At 43.9% G+C, this 18,123-nt stretch overlaps 1 protein-coding gene across 1 annotated transcript in view; it reads right to left on the reverse strand.

The window, feature by feature from the left end:
- LOC129705948 (protein inscuteable homolog) overlaps window positions 1-14,497 on the reverse strand; it is a 230,274-nt gene extending 215,777 nt beyond the window's left edge. Inside the window, exon 1 of the mRNA XM_055649883.1 lies at window positions 14,426-14,497. Within this exon, the coding sequence (XP_055505858.1) occupies window positions 14,426-14,478 (53 nt within the window). The 5' untranslated portion in view covers window positions 14,479-14,497. The remainder of the gene's footprint in view (window positions 1-14,425) is intronic.
- Between the last annotated feature and the right edge of the window lie 3,626 nt (window positions 14,498-18,123).

An 18,123-nucleotide genomic window follows, 5' to 3' on the forward strand; every position in this document is an offset into this window, starting at 1 on the left:
AATGGCCAAACAATTATTCTTCGCAATATGCTTTAATTTATAGATTTTTTAGTTTTAGAGATACAGGGCGGAGACAGGCCCTTTGGCCCACCAAGTCCGCACCGACCAGCGATCCCCAGCTACTCATAAGGTGCCCATTGTTCTGCAAATGTTGCTTTAACATTTCCAGACATACAGCCTGGGAACAGGCCCTTCGGCCCACCTAGTCCATACTGACCATTGATGGCCCGTTCACAGAAGGTCCTGTCATCCCACTTTCTCATCCACTATCTACACTCTTGGGGCCATTTACAACGGACAATTAAACTATAACCCCCCACGTCCTTGGGATGTGGGAGGAAACAGGAGGAAACCCACTCAGTCACAGGGAGAACAAGCAAACTCCACACAGACAGCACCGAGCTCATGATTGTACCCAGGTCTCTGGCGCTGTGAGACAGCAACTTTGCCACTGTGCCGACCATATTATCAACAGCAGCAAGTATTCAGAATGTAACATTCACCAGGTAGATGCATTTTAAATGTCAGTGATTGCGTGAGATTCCATGTTGTTGTCATTGACAACAATAATGAGAACTGTCTGACTAGTGCTGCCTGCAAAGTCTGGCTGGTTGACTAATCTACTGCCTCAGTAGGAAGAATGGGTTGGTTCCTCTTAAAACTGATGGATAGCTTGTCTCCAGGTTTGCGAATTCTTCTCTCAAGTGCATGTTTCAACCGGCAATAGATTGCTTTCCAATTTATATAAACAAAGAACTGCAGATGCCGGTTAATAGATAAAAGGGCACAAAGTGCTGGAGTAAGTCAGCACGTCAGGTAGCATCTCTGGAGAACATGGACAGGTGACGTTCTGGGTCTGAAGAAGGTATGTCAGAATTCTTCAAGAACCATTATTGCTCCTATTGAGACACCTCGTATTGAGAAGGCAGATAAATCCCCAGGGCCTGATGGTCTGCATCCCAGAGTACTCAAGGTGGCCCTAGAAATCATGGATGCATTGGAGATCATTTTGCAATGTTCTATCGACTCTGGATCAGATCCTGTGGACTGGAGGGTAGCCAATGTAACTCCACTTTTTAAGTAAGGAGAAAGAGAGAAAACGGGGAATTATAGACCAGTTAGCCATACATGTGCTCTAATTGGGGAAGATGCTTGAGTCGATTATTAAAGATATAATAGCAGCGCATTTGTAAAGCAGTGACTGGGTCGGTCAAAGTCTGCATGGATTTATGAAAGGGAAATCATCCTTGACTAATCTTCTGGGATTTTTTGAGAATGTAACAAATAGAATTGAAAAGGGAGAGCCAATGGATGTGGTGTATCTGGACTTTCAAAAAGCCTTTGACGAGGTCCCACTTTAAGTGATTAGTGGGCAAAATTAGAGCACATGGTATTGGGGGTAGGGTAATGACATGGATAGAGAACTGGTTGGCAGGCAGTGACTAGTGGGGTACCGCAAGGCTCATTGCTGCGATCCCAGTTATTTACAATATATAGCATTAACAATTTATACGAGGGAATTAAATGTAACATCTCCAAGTTTGCGAATGACGCATAGCTGGGTGGCAGTGTGAGCTGCGAGGAGGATGCTATGAGGCTGCAAGGTGACTTGGATAGGTTGGGTGAGTGGCTAGATGCATGGCAGATGCAGTATAATGTGGATAAATGTGAGGATATCCACTTTGGTGGCAAGAACAGGAAGGCAGATTATCATCTGAATGGTCAGATTAGGAAAAGGCTTTGTGTCTCAATGCAAGGAGCATTCGTAATAATGTGGATGAGTTGAATGTGCAGATAGCTATTAATGAATATGATATAGTTGGGATCACGGAGACTTGGCTCCAGGGTGACCAAGGCTGGGAGCTGAACATCCAGGTATATTCAATATTCAGGAGGGATAGACAGAAAGGAAAAGGAGGTGGGGTAGCGTTGCTGGTTAGAGAGCAGATTAACACAATAGAAAGGAAGGACATTAGCTTTGAGGATGTGGAATCGATGTGGGTAGAGCTGCGAAACACTAAGGGGCAGAAAACGCTAGTGGGAGTTGTGTACAGGCCACCTAACAGTAGTAGTGGAGTTGGGAATGGCATCAAACAGGAAATTAGAAATGCGTGCAACAAAGGTAAAACAGTTATAATGGGTGACTTCAATCTACATATAGATTGGGTGAATCAAATTGGCAAGGGTGCTGAGGAAGAGGATTTCTTGGAATGTGTGCGGGATAGTTTTCTAAACCAACATGTAGAGGAAACAACGAGAGAGCAGGCTATTCTAGATTGGGTATTGAGTAATGAGGAAGGGTTAGTTAGCAGGCAAGGTGCGTGGCCCCTTGGGCAAGAGTGACCATAATATGGTTGAGTTCTTCATTAGCATGGAGAGTGACATCGTTAATTCAGAAACAAGGGTCCGGAACTTAAAGAAAGGTAACTTTGAAGGTATGAGACGTGAATTGGCCAAGAGAGACTGGTGATTGATTATTAATGGGTTGACGGTGGATAGGCATTTAAAGACTGCATGGATGAACTACAACAATTGTTCATCCCAGTTTGCAAAAAAATAAATCAGGGAAGGTAGTGGATAACAAGGGAAATCAGGGATAGTATCAAAACAAAAGATGAAGCGTATAAATTAGCCAGAAAAAGCAGCCTACCAGAGGACTGGGAGAAATTCAGAGACCAGCAGAGGAGGACAAAGGGCTTAATTAGGAAAGGGAAAATAGATTATGAAAGAAAACTGACAGGGAACATAAAAACTGACTGCAAAAGCTTTTATAGATATGTGAAGAGAAAAAGATTAGTTAAAACAAATGTAGGTCCCTTGCAGTCAGAAGCGGGTGAATTGATCATGGGGAGCAAGGACATGGCAGACCAATTGAATAACTACTTTGGTTCTGTCTTCACTAAGGAAGACATAAATAATCTGCCGGAAATAGCAGGGGTCCGGGGGTCAAATGAGATGGAGGAACTGAGTGAATTCCAGGTTAGCCGGGAAGTGGTGTTGGGTAAATCGAATGGATTAAAGGCCGATAAATCCCCAGGGCCAGATAGGCTGCATCCCAGAGTACTTAAGGAAGTAGCTCCAGAAATAGTGGATGCATTAGTAATAATCTTTCAAAACTCTTTAGATTCTGGAGTAGTTCCTGAAGATTGGCGGGTAGCAAACGTAACCCCACTTTTTAAGAAGGGAGGGAGAGAGAAAACGGGGAATTACAGACCAGTTAGTCTAACGTCGGTAACCATATAATATAACCATATAACAATTACAGCACGGAAACAGGCCATCTCGACCTTTCTAGTCCATGCCGAACACGTATTCTCCCCTAGTCCCCATATACCTGCGCTCAGACCATAACCCTCCATTCCTTTCTCGTCCATATAACTATCCAATTTATTTTTAAATGATAAAAACGAACCTGCCTCCACCACCTTCACTGGAAGCTCATTCCACACAGCCACCACTCTCTGAGTAAAGAAGTTTCCCCTCATGTTACCGCTAAACTTCTGTCCCTTAATTCTCAAGTCATGTCCCCTTGTTTGCATCTTCCCTCCTCTCAGTGGGAAAAGCTTATCCACGTCAACTCTGTCTATCCCTCTCATCATTTTAAAGACCTCTATCAAGTTCCCCCTTAACCTTCTGCGCTCCAAAGAATAAAGCCCTAACTTGTTCAACCTTTCTCTGTAACTTAGTTGCTGAAACCCAGGCAACATTCAAGTAAATCTCCTCCGTACTATCTCTATTTTGTTGACATCCTTCCTATAATTAGGCGACCAAAATTGTACCCCATACTCCAGATACTCGGTAGTGGGGAAACTGCTAGAATCAGTTATTAAAGATGGGATAGCAGCACATTTGGAAAGTGGTGAAATCATTGGACAAAGTCAGCATAGATTTATGAAGGGTAAATCATGTCTGACGAATCTTATAGAATTTTTCGAGGATGTAACTAGTAGAGTGGATAAGGGATAACCAGTGGATGAGTTATATCTGGACCTTCAGAAGGCTTTCGACAAGGTCCCACATAAGAGATTAGTATAAAAAACATAAAGCACATGGTATTGGGGGTTCAGTATTGATGTGGATAGAGAACTGGCTGGCAGACAGGAAGCAAAGAGTAGGAGTAAACGGGTCCTTTTCACAATGGCAGGCAGTGACTAGTGGGGTACCGCAAGGCTCAGTTCTGGGACCCCAGCTATTTACGATATATATTAATGATTTGGACGAAGGAATTGAATGCAACATCTCCAAGTTTGCGGATGACATGAAGCTGGGGGGCAGTGTTAGCTGTGAGGAGTATGCTAGGAGGCTGCAAGGGGACTTGGATAGGCTGGGTGAGTGGGCAAATGCATGGCAGATGCAGTATAATGTGGATAAATGTGAGGTTATCCACTTTGGTGGCAAAAACATGAAAGTAGATTATTATCTGAATAGTGGCCGATTAGGAAAGGGGGAGATGCAACAAGACCTGGGTGTCATGGTACACCAGTCATTAAAAGTAGGCATGCAGGTGCAGCAGGCAGTGAAGAAGGCGAATGGTATGTTAGTATTCATAGCAAAAGGATTTGAGTATAGGAGCAGGGAGGTTCTACTACAGTTGTACAGGGTCTCGGTGAGACCACACCTGGAGTATTGCGTTCAGTTTTGGTCTCCTAATCTGAGGAAAGACATTCTTGCCATAGAGGGAGTACAGAGAAGGTTCACCAGACTGATTCCTGGGATGTCAGGACTTTCATATGAAGAAAGACTGGATAGACTCGGTTTGTACTCGCTAAAATTTAGAAGATTGAGGGGGGATCTTATAGAAACTTACAAAATTCTTAAGGGGTTGGACAGGCTAGATGCAGGAAGATTGTTCCCGATGTTGGGGAAGTCCAGAACAAGGGGTCACAGTTTAAGGATAAGGGGGAAATCCTTTAGGACCGAGATGAGGAAAACATTTTTCACACAGAGAGCGGTGAATCTCTGGAATTCTCTCCCGCAGAAGGGAGTTGAGGTGAGTTCATTGGCTATATTTAAGAGGGAGTTAGATGTGGCTAAAGGGATCAGGGGGTATGGAGAGAAGGCAGGTACAGGATACTGAGTTGGATGATCAGCCATGATCATATTGAATGGCGATGCAGACTCGAAGGGCCGAATGGCCTACTCCTGCACCTATTTTCTATATTTCTATGAAAAGGGGAGGTGCAACGAGACGTGGATGTGCTTGTAAACCAGTCGCTGAAAGTAAGTATGCAGGTAGAGCAGGCAGTGAAGAAAGCTAATGCCATGTTGGCCTTCATTGCGAGAGGATTTGAGTATAAAGGTCCTACTGCAGTTGTACAGGGCCCTGCTGAGACCGCACCTGTGCAATTTGGGTCTCTTAATTTGAGGAAGGACATTTTTGCTATTGAAGGAGTTCACCGAGTTAATTCCCGGGATGGTGGGACTGACATGCCGAAAGAATGGGTCGACTTGGCTTGTATTCACTGGAATTTAGAAGGATGAGTGGAAGTCTTATAGAAACATTTAAAATTCTTAAAGGATTGGACAGGCCAGATGCAGGAAAAAAATTCCTGATGTTGGGGGAGTCCAGAATCAGGGGTGACAGTTTAAGATTAACGGGTAGGCCATTAGGACTGAGATGAGGAAAACCTTTTCACCCAGAGAGTTGTGAATCTGTGGAATTCTCTGCCACAGAAGGCAGTGGAGGCCAATTCACTGGATGTTTTCAAGAGAGATAGATTTAGCTCTTAGGGCTAAAGGAATGAAGGGATATGGGGAGAAAACCGGAAAAGGGTACTGATATTAAATGATCATATTGAATGGCGGTGCTGGGTTGAAGGGCCGAATGGCCTATTCTTGAACCTATTTTTCTATGTTTCTATGTTTCTCTCTGAAGAAGAGTCCTGTCCTGAAACGTCACTCATCCACTTTCTCCAGAGACACTGCCTGATCCGTTGAGTTACTACAGTGCTTTGTTTCCTTTCGCACTTCCAATTTAGATGGCCTGATGTTCCAATTTCAAACACGAAGAAAATCCTTCTTATCAAACCCTTAGAAAATAATCATCTCTTGAATATGAATTATTTATTTTATATTTAATGGGTGACCTCTGAATATTGAATAAAATGACCAAAGTTAGTTTTAGTTCATATCTAAATTTAAAAAAGTTTTTCATTCATCTTCATTCATCTTCATTGCTACCAACGTCTATTGTCGATCCTTAATAGTCATTGATACAATGGTGGTGATCTCCTTCTTAAACTGCTGTCATCTCTCTGGTACAAGTGTTGGAAGTGATTCCAGGATTTGGACCCTGCAGCAGAGGTATTGTGTAGGGTACTGTTCGATTCACCTCCGCCCCATTGAGGAGTCATAGAGTCATAGAGTGAAACAGTGTGGAAACAGGCCCTTCAGCCCATTTTGCCCACACCGGGCAACAATGTCCCAGCTACACTAGTCCCACTTGCCTGCTCCATATCACTCCAAACCTGTCCTATCCATGTACCTTAAACAATGGGATAGTCCCAGCCTCGACTACCTCCTCTGGCAACTTGTTCCATACACCCACCACCCTTTGTAAGAAAATGTTCCCCCTCAGATTCCTATTAAATCTTTTCCCCTTCACCTTGAACCTATGTCCTCTGGTCCTCGATTCCCCTACCCTGGGCAAGAGACTCTGTGCATCTATTCCTCTCACGATTTTGTACATCTCTATGAGCACCCACTCATCCTCCTGCGCTCCATGGAAAAGACCCCCAGCCTACTCAACCTCTCCCTATAGCTCACACCCTCTAGTCCAGGCAACATCCTCGTAAATCTTTTCTGAACACTTTCAAGCTTGACAATATCTTGCCTCCAACATGGTGACCAAAACTTAACACAATATTCTAAATATGGTCTCACCAACGTCTTATACAACTGCAACATGACCTCCCAAATTCTATACTCTGAACTTCCTTCTCTGGAACTGATGCACTACAATTCTGAGAATTATATTTGGCACTGTGCAACCTCCCGCTTGCTTTAGCTATTGTACTTAATTTTGAACTGATTGTATCTATATATGGTAGATCCGATCTGTTTGGGCAGCATGTCAAACAAAGCTTTTCACTGTACCTCAGTACACATGGCAATAATAAGCCTAAACTGTACAGATGAGGAGAGAGTGCAAATCAAAATTAATCTGCAGGAGTTGACATTCCCATGCAACCTTCTAAGTAACAGGGGATTCATGAGATGCTGTCAACAAAATTGTGTTGCGATGCAGATGAACTACAGGTTAAAAACTATTTGATGTTATTTCATAGACAGGATCTGTCTCCATGTCCATTCTAAGTATCTACAGAGTTGAAGGGCAGGAATTAATATACAATATCCAATTACCTTTTACTGATACCTGAAGTTCAGAAAATGGGCAAAGTTCCCTGGAAATCTAATACTCGAAAAGTATTTGGCCGAGGATCAAATTTCTTTTTTAACGCTTGTTTTAAAATGGTCAGCTCGGTGGAAGCTAAATCCAAAGATAGACACAAAATGCTGGAGTAACTCAACGGGACAGGCAGCATCTCTGGAGAGAAGGAATGGATGACGTTTCGGGTCAAGACTCTCTTTCAAATGTCACCCATTCCTTCTCTCCAGAGATGCTGTCTGTCCCGCCGAGTTGCTCCAGCATTTTGTGTCAATCTGCATCTGCAGTTCCATCCTACAACTGGGCTAAATCCATGCATCTGGAAACAAAGGAAAAACCTTCGTTACGCTGGAAAATGGACACACCAAGAAATGCAGACGCTAATCTTGGTAATCTTTTGCAAAGAAGCATCCGTCCAAGAGAGCAATGTTCCCGAGCACAATCAGATCGGTATGTTGAGCCTGATTGGTGAAGCTTACCAGCCTTAGATTTCTAGATTTAGAGAGATCTGAAGGGTAGATGCTGGAAGCTGAATTCCGCTCATTTATATATATTCATGGATTTTTAACTCATGTATTGTGTTTTTTTTTTAAATATAATTGATGATGCTTTTATAAGTGATATACTAAGATTTAAATGTACTTTATGATATTTTTTAATATGCAATGCATTTTTATGTAATGTTGCCCCTTGTCTGGACCTCGAGTCCATAACATAGTTGTTAATTATAGTTAATATAATTAATTAATTGATTAATATTATGCCAAATATAATTCAAGTTTTGCCCCACAATAGGCCTGGTTGATGTGGTGCTTCTCAATCCACCTTCTGAAAGCGTGAACATGCGCCTGAATCCCAAACAGAAGCACAAAATCTAGTTTATAAACACTGCCAGAAACCTGGGTTCAATCCTGACCTCTGTGTGGAGTTTGCATGTTCCACGTGACCGCATGGGTTTCCTCCGGGTGCTCCAGTTTCCTCCCACATCCCAAATATGAGTAGGGAAGACTCAAACAAGAGGACATGATTTGAGAATTAAGGGACAAACGTTAAGGGGTAACATGAGGGGAAACTTCTTTACTCAGAGAGTGGTAGCTGTGTGGAATGAGCCCCCAGTGGACGTGGTGGAGGCAGGTTCGCTTTTATCATTTAAAAATAAATTGGATAGGTATACGGACGGGAAAAGAATGGAGGGTTATGGTCCGAGCGCAGGTATATGGGACTAGGTGAGAGTAAGTGTTCGGCACGGACTAGAAGGGCCGAGATGGCCTGTTTCCGTGCTGTAATTATTATATGGTTATATGGGTTTGTAGGTTAATCGGCCCTCTGTAAATTGCCCCCTGGTGTGTAGGGAGTGGATGAGTAAGTGGGATAAAAGAGAACTAGTGTGAACGAGTGATCGATGGTCGGCATGGACTCGGTGGGCCGAAGGGCCACCTTCCATGTAGTATCTTTCAATCAATCATTCAAAAGTCATACTTCTATAGTTTTAGAGATACAGCATGGAAACAGGCCCTTTGGCCCACCTACCTACTCCGCACCAACAAATGATCCCCGCACATTAACACTACCTCACAGTTATCATGGGTGACTTTAATCTACATATAGATTAGGCAAACCAAATCGGTAACAGTGCTGAGGTGGAGGATTTCCTGGAATGTATATAGGATGGGTCTTTAAACAAATATGTAGAGGAACCGACTTGAGGGCAGGTTATCCTAGACTGGGTATTGTGTAATGAGGAAGGATTAGTTAGCGATCTTGGTGTGCAAGGCCCCTTGGGCAACAGTGGCCATAATATGGTGGAATTCTGCATTAGGATGGAAGGTGACACTGTTAATTCAGAGACTAGGGTCCTGAACTTGAATTAAGGAGACTCTAAAGGTATGAGACGGGAATTGGCTAGGATAGACTGGCAAATTATACTTAAAGGGTTGACAGTGAAGATGCAATGGCAAAGATTTAAAGACCGCATGGGTGAACTCCAGAAATTGTTCATCCCTGTCTGGCGAAAAAATAAGACTGGGAAGGCGGCTCAACTGTGGCTGACAAGGAAAGTTAAAGATAGTGTTAAAACCAAGGAAGAGGCATATAAATTGGCCAGAGGAAGCAGCAGAGGACTGCGAGAAATTTAGAACTCAACAGAGGAGGACAAAGGGGTGGAGGGTAGGGTACTGACATGGATAGAAAATTGGTTGACAGACAGGAAACAAAGAGTAGGGATTAACGGGTCCCTTTCAGAATGGCAGGCAGTGACTAGTTGGGAACCTCAAGGCTCGGTGCTGGGACCACAGCTATTTATAATATACATTAATGATTTAGATGAAGGGATCAAAAGTAACATTAGCAAATTTGCAGATGACACAAAGCTGTGTGGCAGTGTGAACAGTGAGGAGGATGCTATGAGGATGCAGAGTAACTTGGACAGGTTGGGTGAGTTGGCAGATGCATGGCAGATGCATGGCAGATGCAGTTTAATGTGGATAAATGTGAGGTTATCCACTTTGGTGGCAAGTGCAGGAAAACAGATTATTATCTGAATGGTGTCAAGTTAGGAGAAGGGGAAGTGCAACGAGATCTGGGTGTCCTTGTTTATCAGTCACTGAAAGTAAGCGTGCAGGTACGGCAGGCAGGTACGGTAGGCAGTGATGAAAGCCAATGGCATGTTGGCCTTCATAACAAGAGGAGTCGAGTATAGGAGCAAATAAGTCCTCTGCAGTTGTACAGGACCCTGGTGAGACCACACCTCGAGTATTGTGGGCAATTTTGGTCTCCAAATTTGAGGAAGGACATTCTTGCTATTAAGGGAGTGCAGCGTAGGTTTACAAGGTTAATTCCAGGGATAGCTGGACTGTCATATGTTGAAAGAATGGAGCGACTGGGCTTGTACACTCTGGAATTTAGAAGGATGAGAGGGAGCTTATTGAAAATATAAGATTATTAAGGGATTGGAGACACTAGAGGCAGGAAACATATTCCCGATGTTGGGGAAGTCCAGAACCAGGGGCCACAGTTTAAGAATAAGGAGTAAGCCATTTAGAACAGAGATGAGGAGAAACTTTTTCACCCAGTTGTGAATCTGTGGAATTCTCTGCCTCAGAAAGTAGTGGAGGCAGATTCTCTGAATGCTTTCAATAGTTGGATAGAGCTCTTAAAGATAGCGGAGTCAGGGATATGGAGAGCAGGCAGGAACGGGGTACTGATTGTGGATGATCAGCCATGATCACAGTGAATGGCGGTGCTGGTTCAAAGGGCTGAATGGCCTACTCCTGCACCTATTGTCTATTGTCTATTGCCTATTTTCTAATTTAGAGGGGGGGAAAGAGCATGAAAGAAAGCTTGCTGGGAAATATAAAAATGACAGTAAACATTTCTATAGGTATGTAAAAAGGAAAAGATTAGTGAAGATGAATATAGGTCCCTTACAGTCAGAGACAGGTGCATTTATAATTGGAAACAAGGAAATGGCAGAACAGTTAAACGAGTACTTTGGTTCTGTCTCCACTAAGGAAGACACAAGTAATCCTCCAGAAATATTAGGGGACCGAGGATCTAGTGGGAGGGAGGAACTGAAGGGAATCCACATTAGTCAAAAACTGGTGTTAGGTAAACTGTTGGGACAGAAAGCAGATAAATCCCCAAGGCCTGAAGGTCTGCAACCCTGAGAACTCAAGGAGTTGGCCCTGGAAATTGTGAATGCATTGGTGATCATTTTCCAATGTTCTATAGACTGGAGGTAGCTAATGTAACTCTACTTTTTAAGGAAGGAGGGAGAGAGAAAACGGGAAAATATAGACCAGTCAGCCTTACATCGGTAATGGGGAAGATGCTGGAGTCGATTATTAAAGATGTTATAGCAGCGCATTTGGAAAGCAGTGACAGGATTGGTCAAAGTCACCACGGATTTACGAAGGGGAAATCATGCTTGACTAATCTCCTGGAATTTGTTGAGGATGTAACTAGTGGGATTGAGAATGGATAATGGGGACCCAGTGGATGTGGTTTATCTTAACTTTCAAAAAAGCCTTTGACAAGGTCCCACACAAGAGATTGGGTTTCGGCCCGAAACGTCACCTATTTCCTTTGCTCCATAGATGCTGCTGCACCCGCTGTGTTTCTCCAGCATTTTTGTGTACCTTCGATCTTCCAGCATCTGCAGTTCCTTCTTGAACACCCCACACAAGAGATTAGTGTGCAAAATTAAAGCATATGTTATTGGGAGAAACCTTTTCACCCAGAGAGTTGTGAATCTGTGGAATTCTCTGCCACAGAAGGCAGTGGAGGCTGATTCACTGGATGTTTTGAAGAGGGAGTCAGATTTAGCTCTTAGAACCAAGGGATATGGGGAAAAAGCCAGAACGGGGTACTGATTTTGGATGATCAGCCATGATCATATTGAATGGTGGTTCTGGCTCGAAGGGCCAAATGGCCTACTCCTGCACCTATTTTCTATGTTTCTATATTTCTATGTTTCTCACACTAACAGTACCGTACACACACTTGGAACCATATTTTTTACGTTTATACCAAGCCAATTAACCTACAAACCTGTACGTCTTTTGAGCGTGGTTGGATACTGAAGAAAACCCACACAGGTCACGGTGAGAACGAACAAACTCCGTACAGACAGCACGCATAGTCAGGAACGAACCCGTGTCTCTAGCGCTGTAAAGTGGAAGCTCTACCACTGCGCCACCATGCCGCTCTTCTGTTTGACCAGATACTGATCACAACATATCACAAGACTGAAACATCATGGACAACAAATGTGAATTTCCAAGGCAAACAGAAATGTTACATCACATTAGATAAAAAATTAAAGTCATTAAATAAAAGTCATTAATCTGTGCAGCAAACTTCAAGTAAACAAGTTAGCAGACATCTCATTTGGGATTCTAATTTTATATCAGCACTTTTAAATACAAATGAACAAAATAACATTGTTTTTAAGGGCATTGAAATACCAACTTACTCATCAACTAGAAGGATTGTCACAGAGGCACCAGTTGATGTGTTCATGTTAAATGCTCATCTGGACTCTGTGTGAGCTATCTACTGCAGATATATTCTATAACTAGAGGGAGGCACAGTAGCACACTGGTAGAGTTGCTGCCTTTACAGCAGCAGGGTTTAATCCTGACCATGTGTGCTGTCTGTACAGAGTTTGCACGTTATCGCTGTGACTGCGTGGTTTATCTCCAGGTGCTCCGGTTTCCTTCCACATTCCAATGACATGCGGGTTTGAAGGATAAAGTGCCCCTGGTGTGTCGGATAGTGCTAGTGTACAAGGTGATCATTAATCGGAATAGAGTTGGTCGGCCGAAGAACCTCAAAAGTCTAATGTAAAATGTCTAAAGGTAAACTGTGCCTACTGAAATAAATGGAGCAAGTACATCGTCAATTTCAAACAACGACTTTCTTTGAGATACAAAAACTTTGTATTGGATGCTGATACCCAAATTCAGATACATCTATCGGCAGTGGAGAACTTGGTGTCATTATTTCTGATGCAAAGTGAAGATTCAATTTAAAATTGAGAATTACATCATGCAATCTCCATATCAAATGAGATTTAGATGAATTCCCGGCAAAAGTAATGGTAAAGAAATTGGGTCTTAACAGTACACTGCTTGTGAATTTGTCTTAGGTTACTGTTCAACACTGTAACGTATATCATGCTCAGTTTGTGAAATATGGTTTCATTGGTTCCATTTGGCACTAACAAACAGGTTTGAACTTTTATGACGATGGTTACGCATTGTAGATTCGCTAGTTTGGGTTTAATTTAGAGATACAGCACGGGAACAAGCTCGTCGGCTCATCGAGTCCACGCCGACCATGTTAAAGGCTCTGCAGAGAGAAGTGCGTTCGGCTGAACGCACTATGGGAACTTCACTTAACCCCCTGCAGGAACTATACATCAGGAGGTGCAACTCCAGAGCCAATAAAATCATGAGAGACCCCTTCCACCCCTGCAACGGACTGTTCCAGCTGCTACGGTCAGGCAAACGCCTCCATTGCCATGCGGTGAGAACGGAGAGGTTGAGAAGGAGTTTCTTCCCAGAGGCAATTCGGACTGTAAATCTTACCAGGGACTAACTCTACTGAACATTTTTCCTTCCAATATTTTATATGTAAAAGAATATGTGTGCGTTTATGAGTGTGTTTATAGTTTGTTTGTTTGTCTTTTTGCACAAAGTCCGCGAGCATTGCCACTTTTCATTTCACTGCACATCTCGTATGTGTATGTGGCGAATAAACTTGACTTGACTTGACTTGACATATGTTGGCCTCGCTGGTATCGTCTGTCCTGAAAAACGTCCGGTCACAATGAGTGGAAGCCATCACTTGTCGCATTAGATAATGGCGGTAGCAGAATTAGCTCAGGATACCTCCAGTTTCCAGCCCGCTACGTGGATGCTTCTGTTATGGGGCCAGGGAGCAGATGAGGAAGTGGGATAACATAGCACCAGTGTGAATGGGTGATCACTGGTTGGCGTGTACTCGGTGGGACGAAGGGCCTGTTTCCCTGCTGTATCTCTGATCTAGACTAAGCTATACACAGGCAAATAACTCCAACAACATTATTTAATGACAGCCACATGACGCAATGGGATTGAAAAGATGCAGCATCAGCCCCAGCCAACAATTGATCAATGTTAGATAGAATTAATTTTGTCCTGAATGGCAGAATTCAGTTTTGCCTGACAGCATTGACAAAAAACAATTTTTTTTTTTTTAAAGTTAAATATGCTTTTAGTTACAGTTATTAAGAAAATAATTTGTTCAACGGAACAGTTAGTGTCCGATTAGGAGTTTAAGCTCAAAATTTACAGAGCAGCATTTTCTGTCAAGCTAAGGTCACAATCCTTCAATCTGCCTGGATGTCTCGGCCGGCATCTAACAGTGCTGATGTCAGCGCTTTCCCGGCACACTGCCACCAAAGCTCTTTCTCTGATATTGCATCAGAATCCATTTTCAGCTCACAACTTGTTATATATCAAAGCAATTAATTAATCAAATGAGCCCAGCACTTACCGCTGGATGGATGACGAGAGAGATTCAAGAAAATCCCTGCCTCCTGAAGCCATGTTGAACACTCGGCCACAGCAGGACCTAAAACAGAATGGTTTAAATGTCATTATCACCAGCTTCATGATCACAGCTAATCACCTGCACTTCAACGTGCTTGCAGTTATAACAATGTAATGTAAAGGTCTAAGAATAAAAGCATCTTCTGTTGGGGATTTTTACCTGCTAAACCACTGCCCTGCCCTGTTGACTACCCTCCACTAACACTATAATATTATGAGGATACATACATTCTTCCATGGGTTTTCTCCGGATATTCTGGTTTCTCCCACAGCCGAAAGAAGTGCAGGTTTGTAGGTTAATTGGCTTCTATAAATTGCAGGTAGACAAAAGTGCTGGAGAAACTCAGCGGGTGCAGCAGCATCTATGGAGCAAAGGAAATAGGCAACGTTTCGGGCCGAAACCCTTCTTCAGACCCCTTCTTCTGTAAATTGTCCCTGGAGTGTAGGATAGAACTGGTGTATGGGAGATTGCTGGTTGGTGTGGACCTAATGGGCCGAAGGGCCTGTTTCCATATATATGTTTTACAGATATATATCTTAATTTCATTGAACCATATTGAATATGTGGCATCATTTTGTCTTGTTTCTATAGTCAAAGGATAAGATTGATTAATTTATTCGTGCAGAACAGTGATGGAAGTTCGACTCCTCTTGCCTTGTTTCTATGCTTTTGTTTCTCTATATATATGCATAACAGCATGAATTATAATCTGATTTCCATACATGAATATACTAAGGTCGTTCATGTGCTGCACATGTTAGAGACTGGCTCTACTGTGGAATGTAATTAGTAATGTAATTTAGCCTAAACTTATTTATGCCTAATCCAATTTAAAGCATAAATGTTGCATTCAATAATAATAATAATAAATACATTTTATTTATGGGCGCCTTTCAAGAGTCTCAAGGACACCTTACCAAAATTTAGCAGGTAGAGGAAAAACATGTAAGGGGAATTAAATAAATAGTAGAGACATGACTAGTACACAAAGTAAAGACAGAATACAATTCAAAACACAATATGAGGCAATTAATGCACAGATGAAAAGGGAGGGGGACGTGGGGCTAAGGATAGGCAGAGGTGAAGAGATGGGTCTTGAGGCGGGACTGGAAGATGGTGAGGGACATGGAATTGCGGATCAGTTGGGGGAGGGAGTTCCAGAGCCTGGGAGCTGCCCTGGAGAAGGCTCTGTCTCCAAAACTGCGGAGGTTGGACTTGTGGATGGAGAGGAGACCGGCTGATGTGCATCTGAGGGACCGTGAGGGTTGGTAGGGGGAGGTCAGTGAGATATGGGGGCGGCAGCAGATGGTGGAGGGCTTTGTAGGTGAGGATCAGGATTTTGTAGGTGATCCGGTGGGAGATGGGAAGCCAGTGAAGTTGTTTGAGGACTGGAGTGATGTGATGCCAGGATTTGGTGTGGGTGATGAGTCGGGCGGCTGCGTTCTGGACCAGTTGGAGTCGGTTGATGTAGGTGGAGCTGATGCCAAGGAGAAGTGAGTTGCATTAGTCCAGTCAGGAGGAGAGGAAGGCATGAATGAGTCTTTCAGCAGCGGGAGGTGTGAGAGAGGGTCTGAGTTTGGCGATATTGCGGAGATGAAAGAAGGAGGTTTTAATGACATGGCGGATGTGAGGCTCAAGGGAGAGGGTGGAATCAAAGATCACGCCAAGGTTGCGGGCCTGGGGAGATGGGGAGACAGTGGTGCCGTCGATGATGAGAGTGGGGTTATTGATTTTGCTGAGTGTGGCTTTGGAGCCTATGAGGAGGAATTCTGTCTTATCGCTGTTGAGTTTGAGGAAGTTATGTTGCATCCAGATTTTTATATTCAAGTGTAAGTTAAAAGACTCGCTAGAGTTTGCAGCAGTTTGCACAATTTCAAGCTGATAAATACAAAAGCTCGCTACCGTGGGAGGGTAGACACCCCCCCTCCCACACCTCTCTCTCCCCCCCCCCCCCCCCCCCTCCCCCCCCCCCCCCTCCCCCCACCCTCCCCCCCCCCCCCCCCCCCTCGGTCGCTAAGTCTCTGCTCTTCCTCGCAATTTCTCACTCTCAACTCTCACCCAATGTTGGCAGCCCTGTTATTCTCCAGATCCTAACCCACACCACAGCTCCTCTGTCAGCTTGTTCATGGACATTGCCATTTCTGAAACACAGACGTCTCTTTACCCTCCCCAATGAATCCATTCATTCCCAAATTCAGTGCCACGTTTTTAATGAGGGGCAAATCAATTTACCTTGCATCAGCAATGAAACATGCCAACGTGTATATGCCATGTCTTCTTAGTTTAGTTTAGAGATACAGCAGGGAAACAGGCCCTTCAGTTGACCGGGTCCACACCGACCAATCATCGCTGCACATTAACACTATCCTACATGAGGGACAAGTGTTTTTACACTTGTACCAAGCCAATTTACCAACAAACCTGTACGTCTTTGGAGTGTGGGAGGAAACCAAAGTTCTCGGAAGAAACCCACACATTCACGGGGAGAACTCTATACAGACAGTACCCATAGCCAGGATCGAACCAGGGTCTCTGGCGCTGTAAGCGCTGTAAGGCAGCAACTCTACCACTGCGCCACCATGCTGTCAAAGATTCAGAAAATAAGAAGCATGTTCCTGCTTTGGCAACATGATTGAGGCACTAATTTACAAACAGTTCTCTAATTTTCCAAAATAACAAGGTTACTGCTCTATTGATGCAAATGGAGAGGAGGAAGGATGACTGAATCTCTGGCCAACAACTATCACAATGTTTAACAGATACTTGGAGAGGTACATGCATAGCATAGGATTGGTTTAGAGGGATATGGGCCAAATGCAGGCAGGCGGGACTAATGTAGATGGGGCATGTTGGTTGGTGTTGGCATTGGGCTGAGGAGCCTGTTTCCACGCTGTATGGCTTTATGACTAATCATCCTTGATATTTTTCCTATGGAGTGGAATTTTAGTGCCTCAGTCATTGCATAATACTTTTTGATCAAACAAGAAATCGAAATAGGATCGGTCATCATTCAGGTTAGTCAGCAACCTGTTATACACACAACTTTTCCACGATTAGTGCCAAGTGCCGTGTGCGGATGTGGCGCCGATGGACGAGAGGCCGAAGCAAAGAAGTCGAAGCCAAAGAACCGAATGGAAACGAGGCCGAAATGCCAATAAACCGAAAGATTATGAAGACAAAACGCCTACTAACCAAAAGGGCGGGACGCCTACAGGCCAAAGGGCCAACTGCCGCTCAACTAACCGAAAAGCTGCGCCACCTAAAAGCAAACTTACCGAATGACCGCTCTGTCGAAAGGCCACCTACCCGAAAGGCGGCGTCGCCTATAGGCCAAAGGGCCGACTGCCGCTCAACAGAAACGTCCAATAACGGACATGGCGTTGACGAGGGGCGGGACTTGTCAGCGATTGGTCCAGATTGGCTTGTGTGGGAAAATGAATCCCACGCTCCCGTCTCCCTGTTCTCTCTCCCCTGTTCTCTCTCCCACTCTCTCTCTCTCTCTCCCTCTCTCCCTCTCTCTCTCCCTTCTCTCTCTCTCCCTCTCTCTCTCCTCTTCTCTCTCTCCCCTCTCTCTCTCCCCCTCCCTCTTTCTCTCTCTCTCTCTCCCTTTCTCTCTCTCCCTTCTCTCTCTCTCCCCTTCT

Source organism: Leucoraja erinacea, chromosome 18 (genome assembly GCF_028641065.1).
Source record: "Leucoraja erinacea ecotype New England chromosome 18, Leri_hhj_1, whole genome shotgun sequence".
Taxonomy (NCBI): Eukaryota; Metazoa; Chordata; class Chondrichthyes; order Rajiformes; family Rajidae; genus Leucoraja; species Leucoraja erinaceus.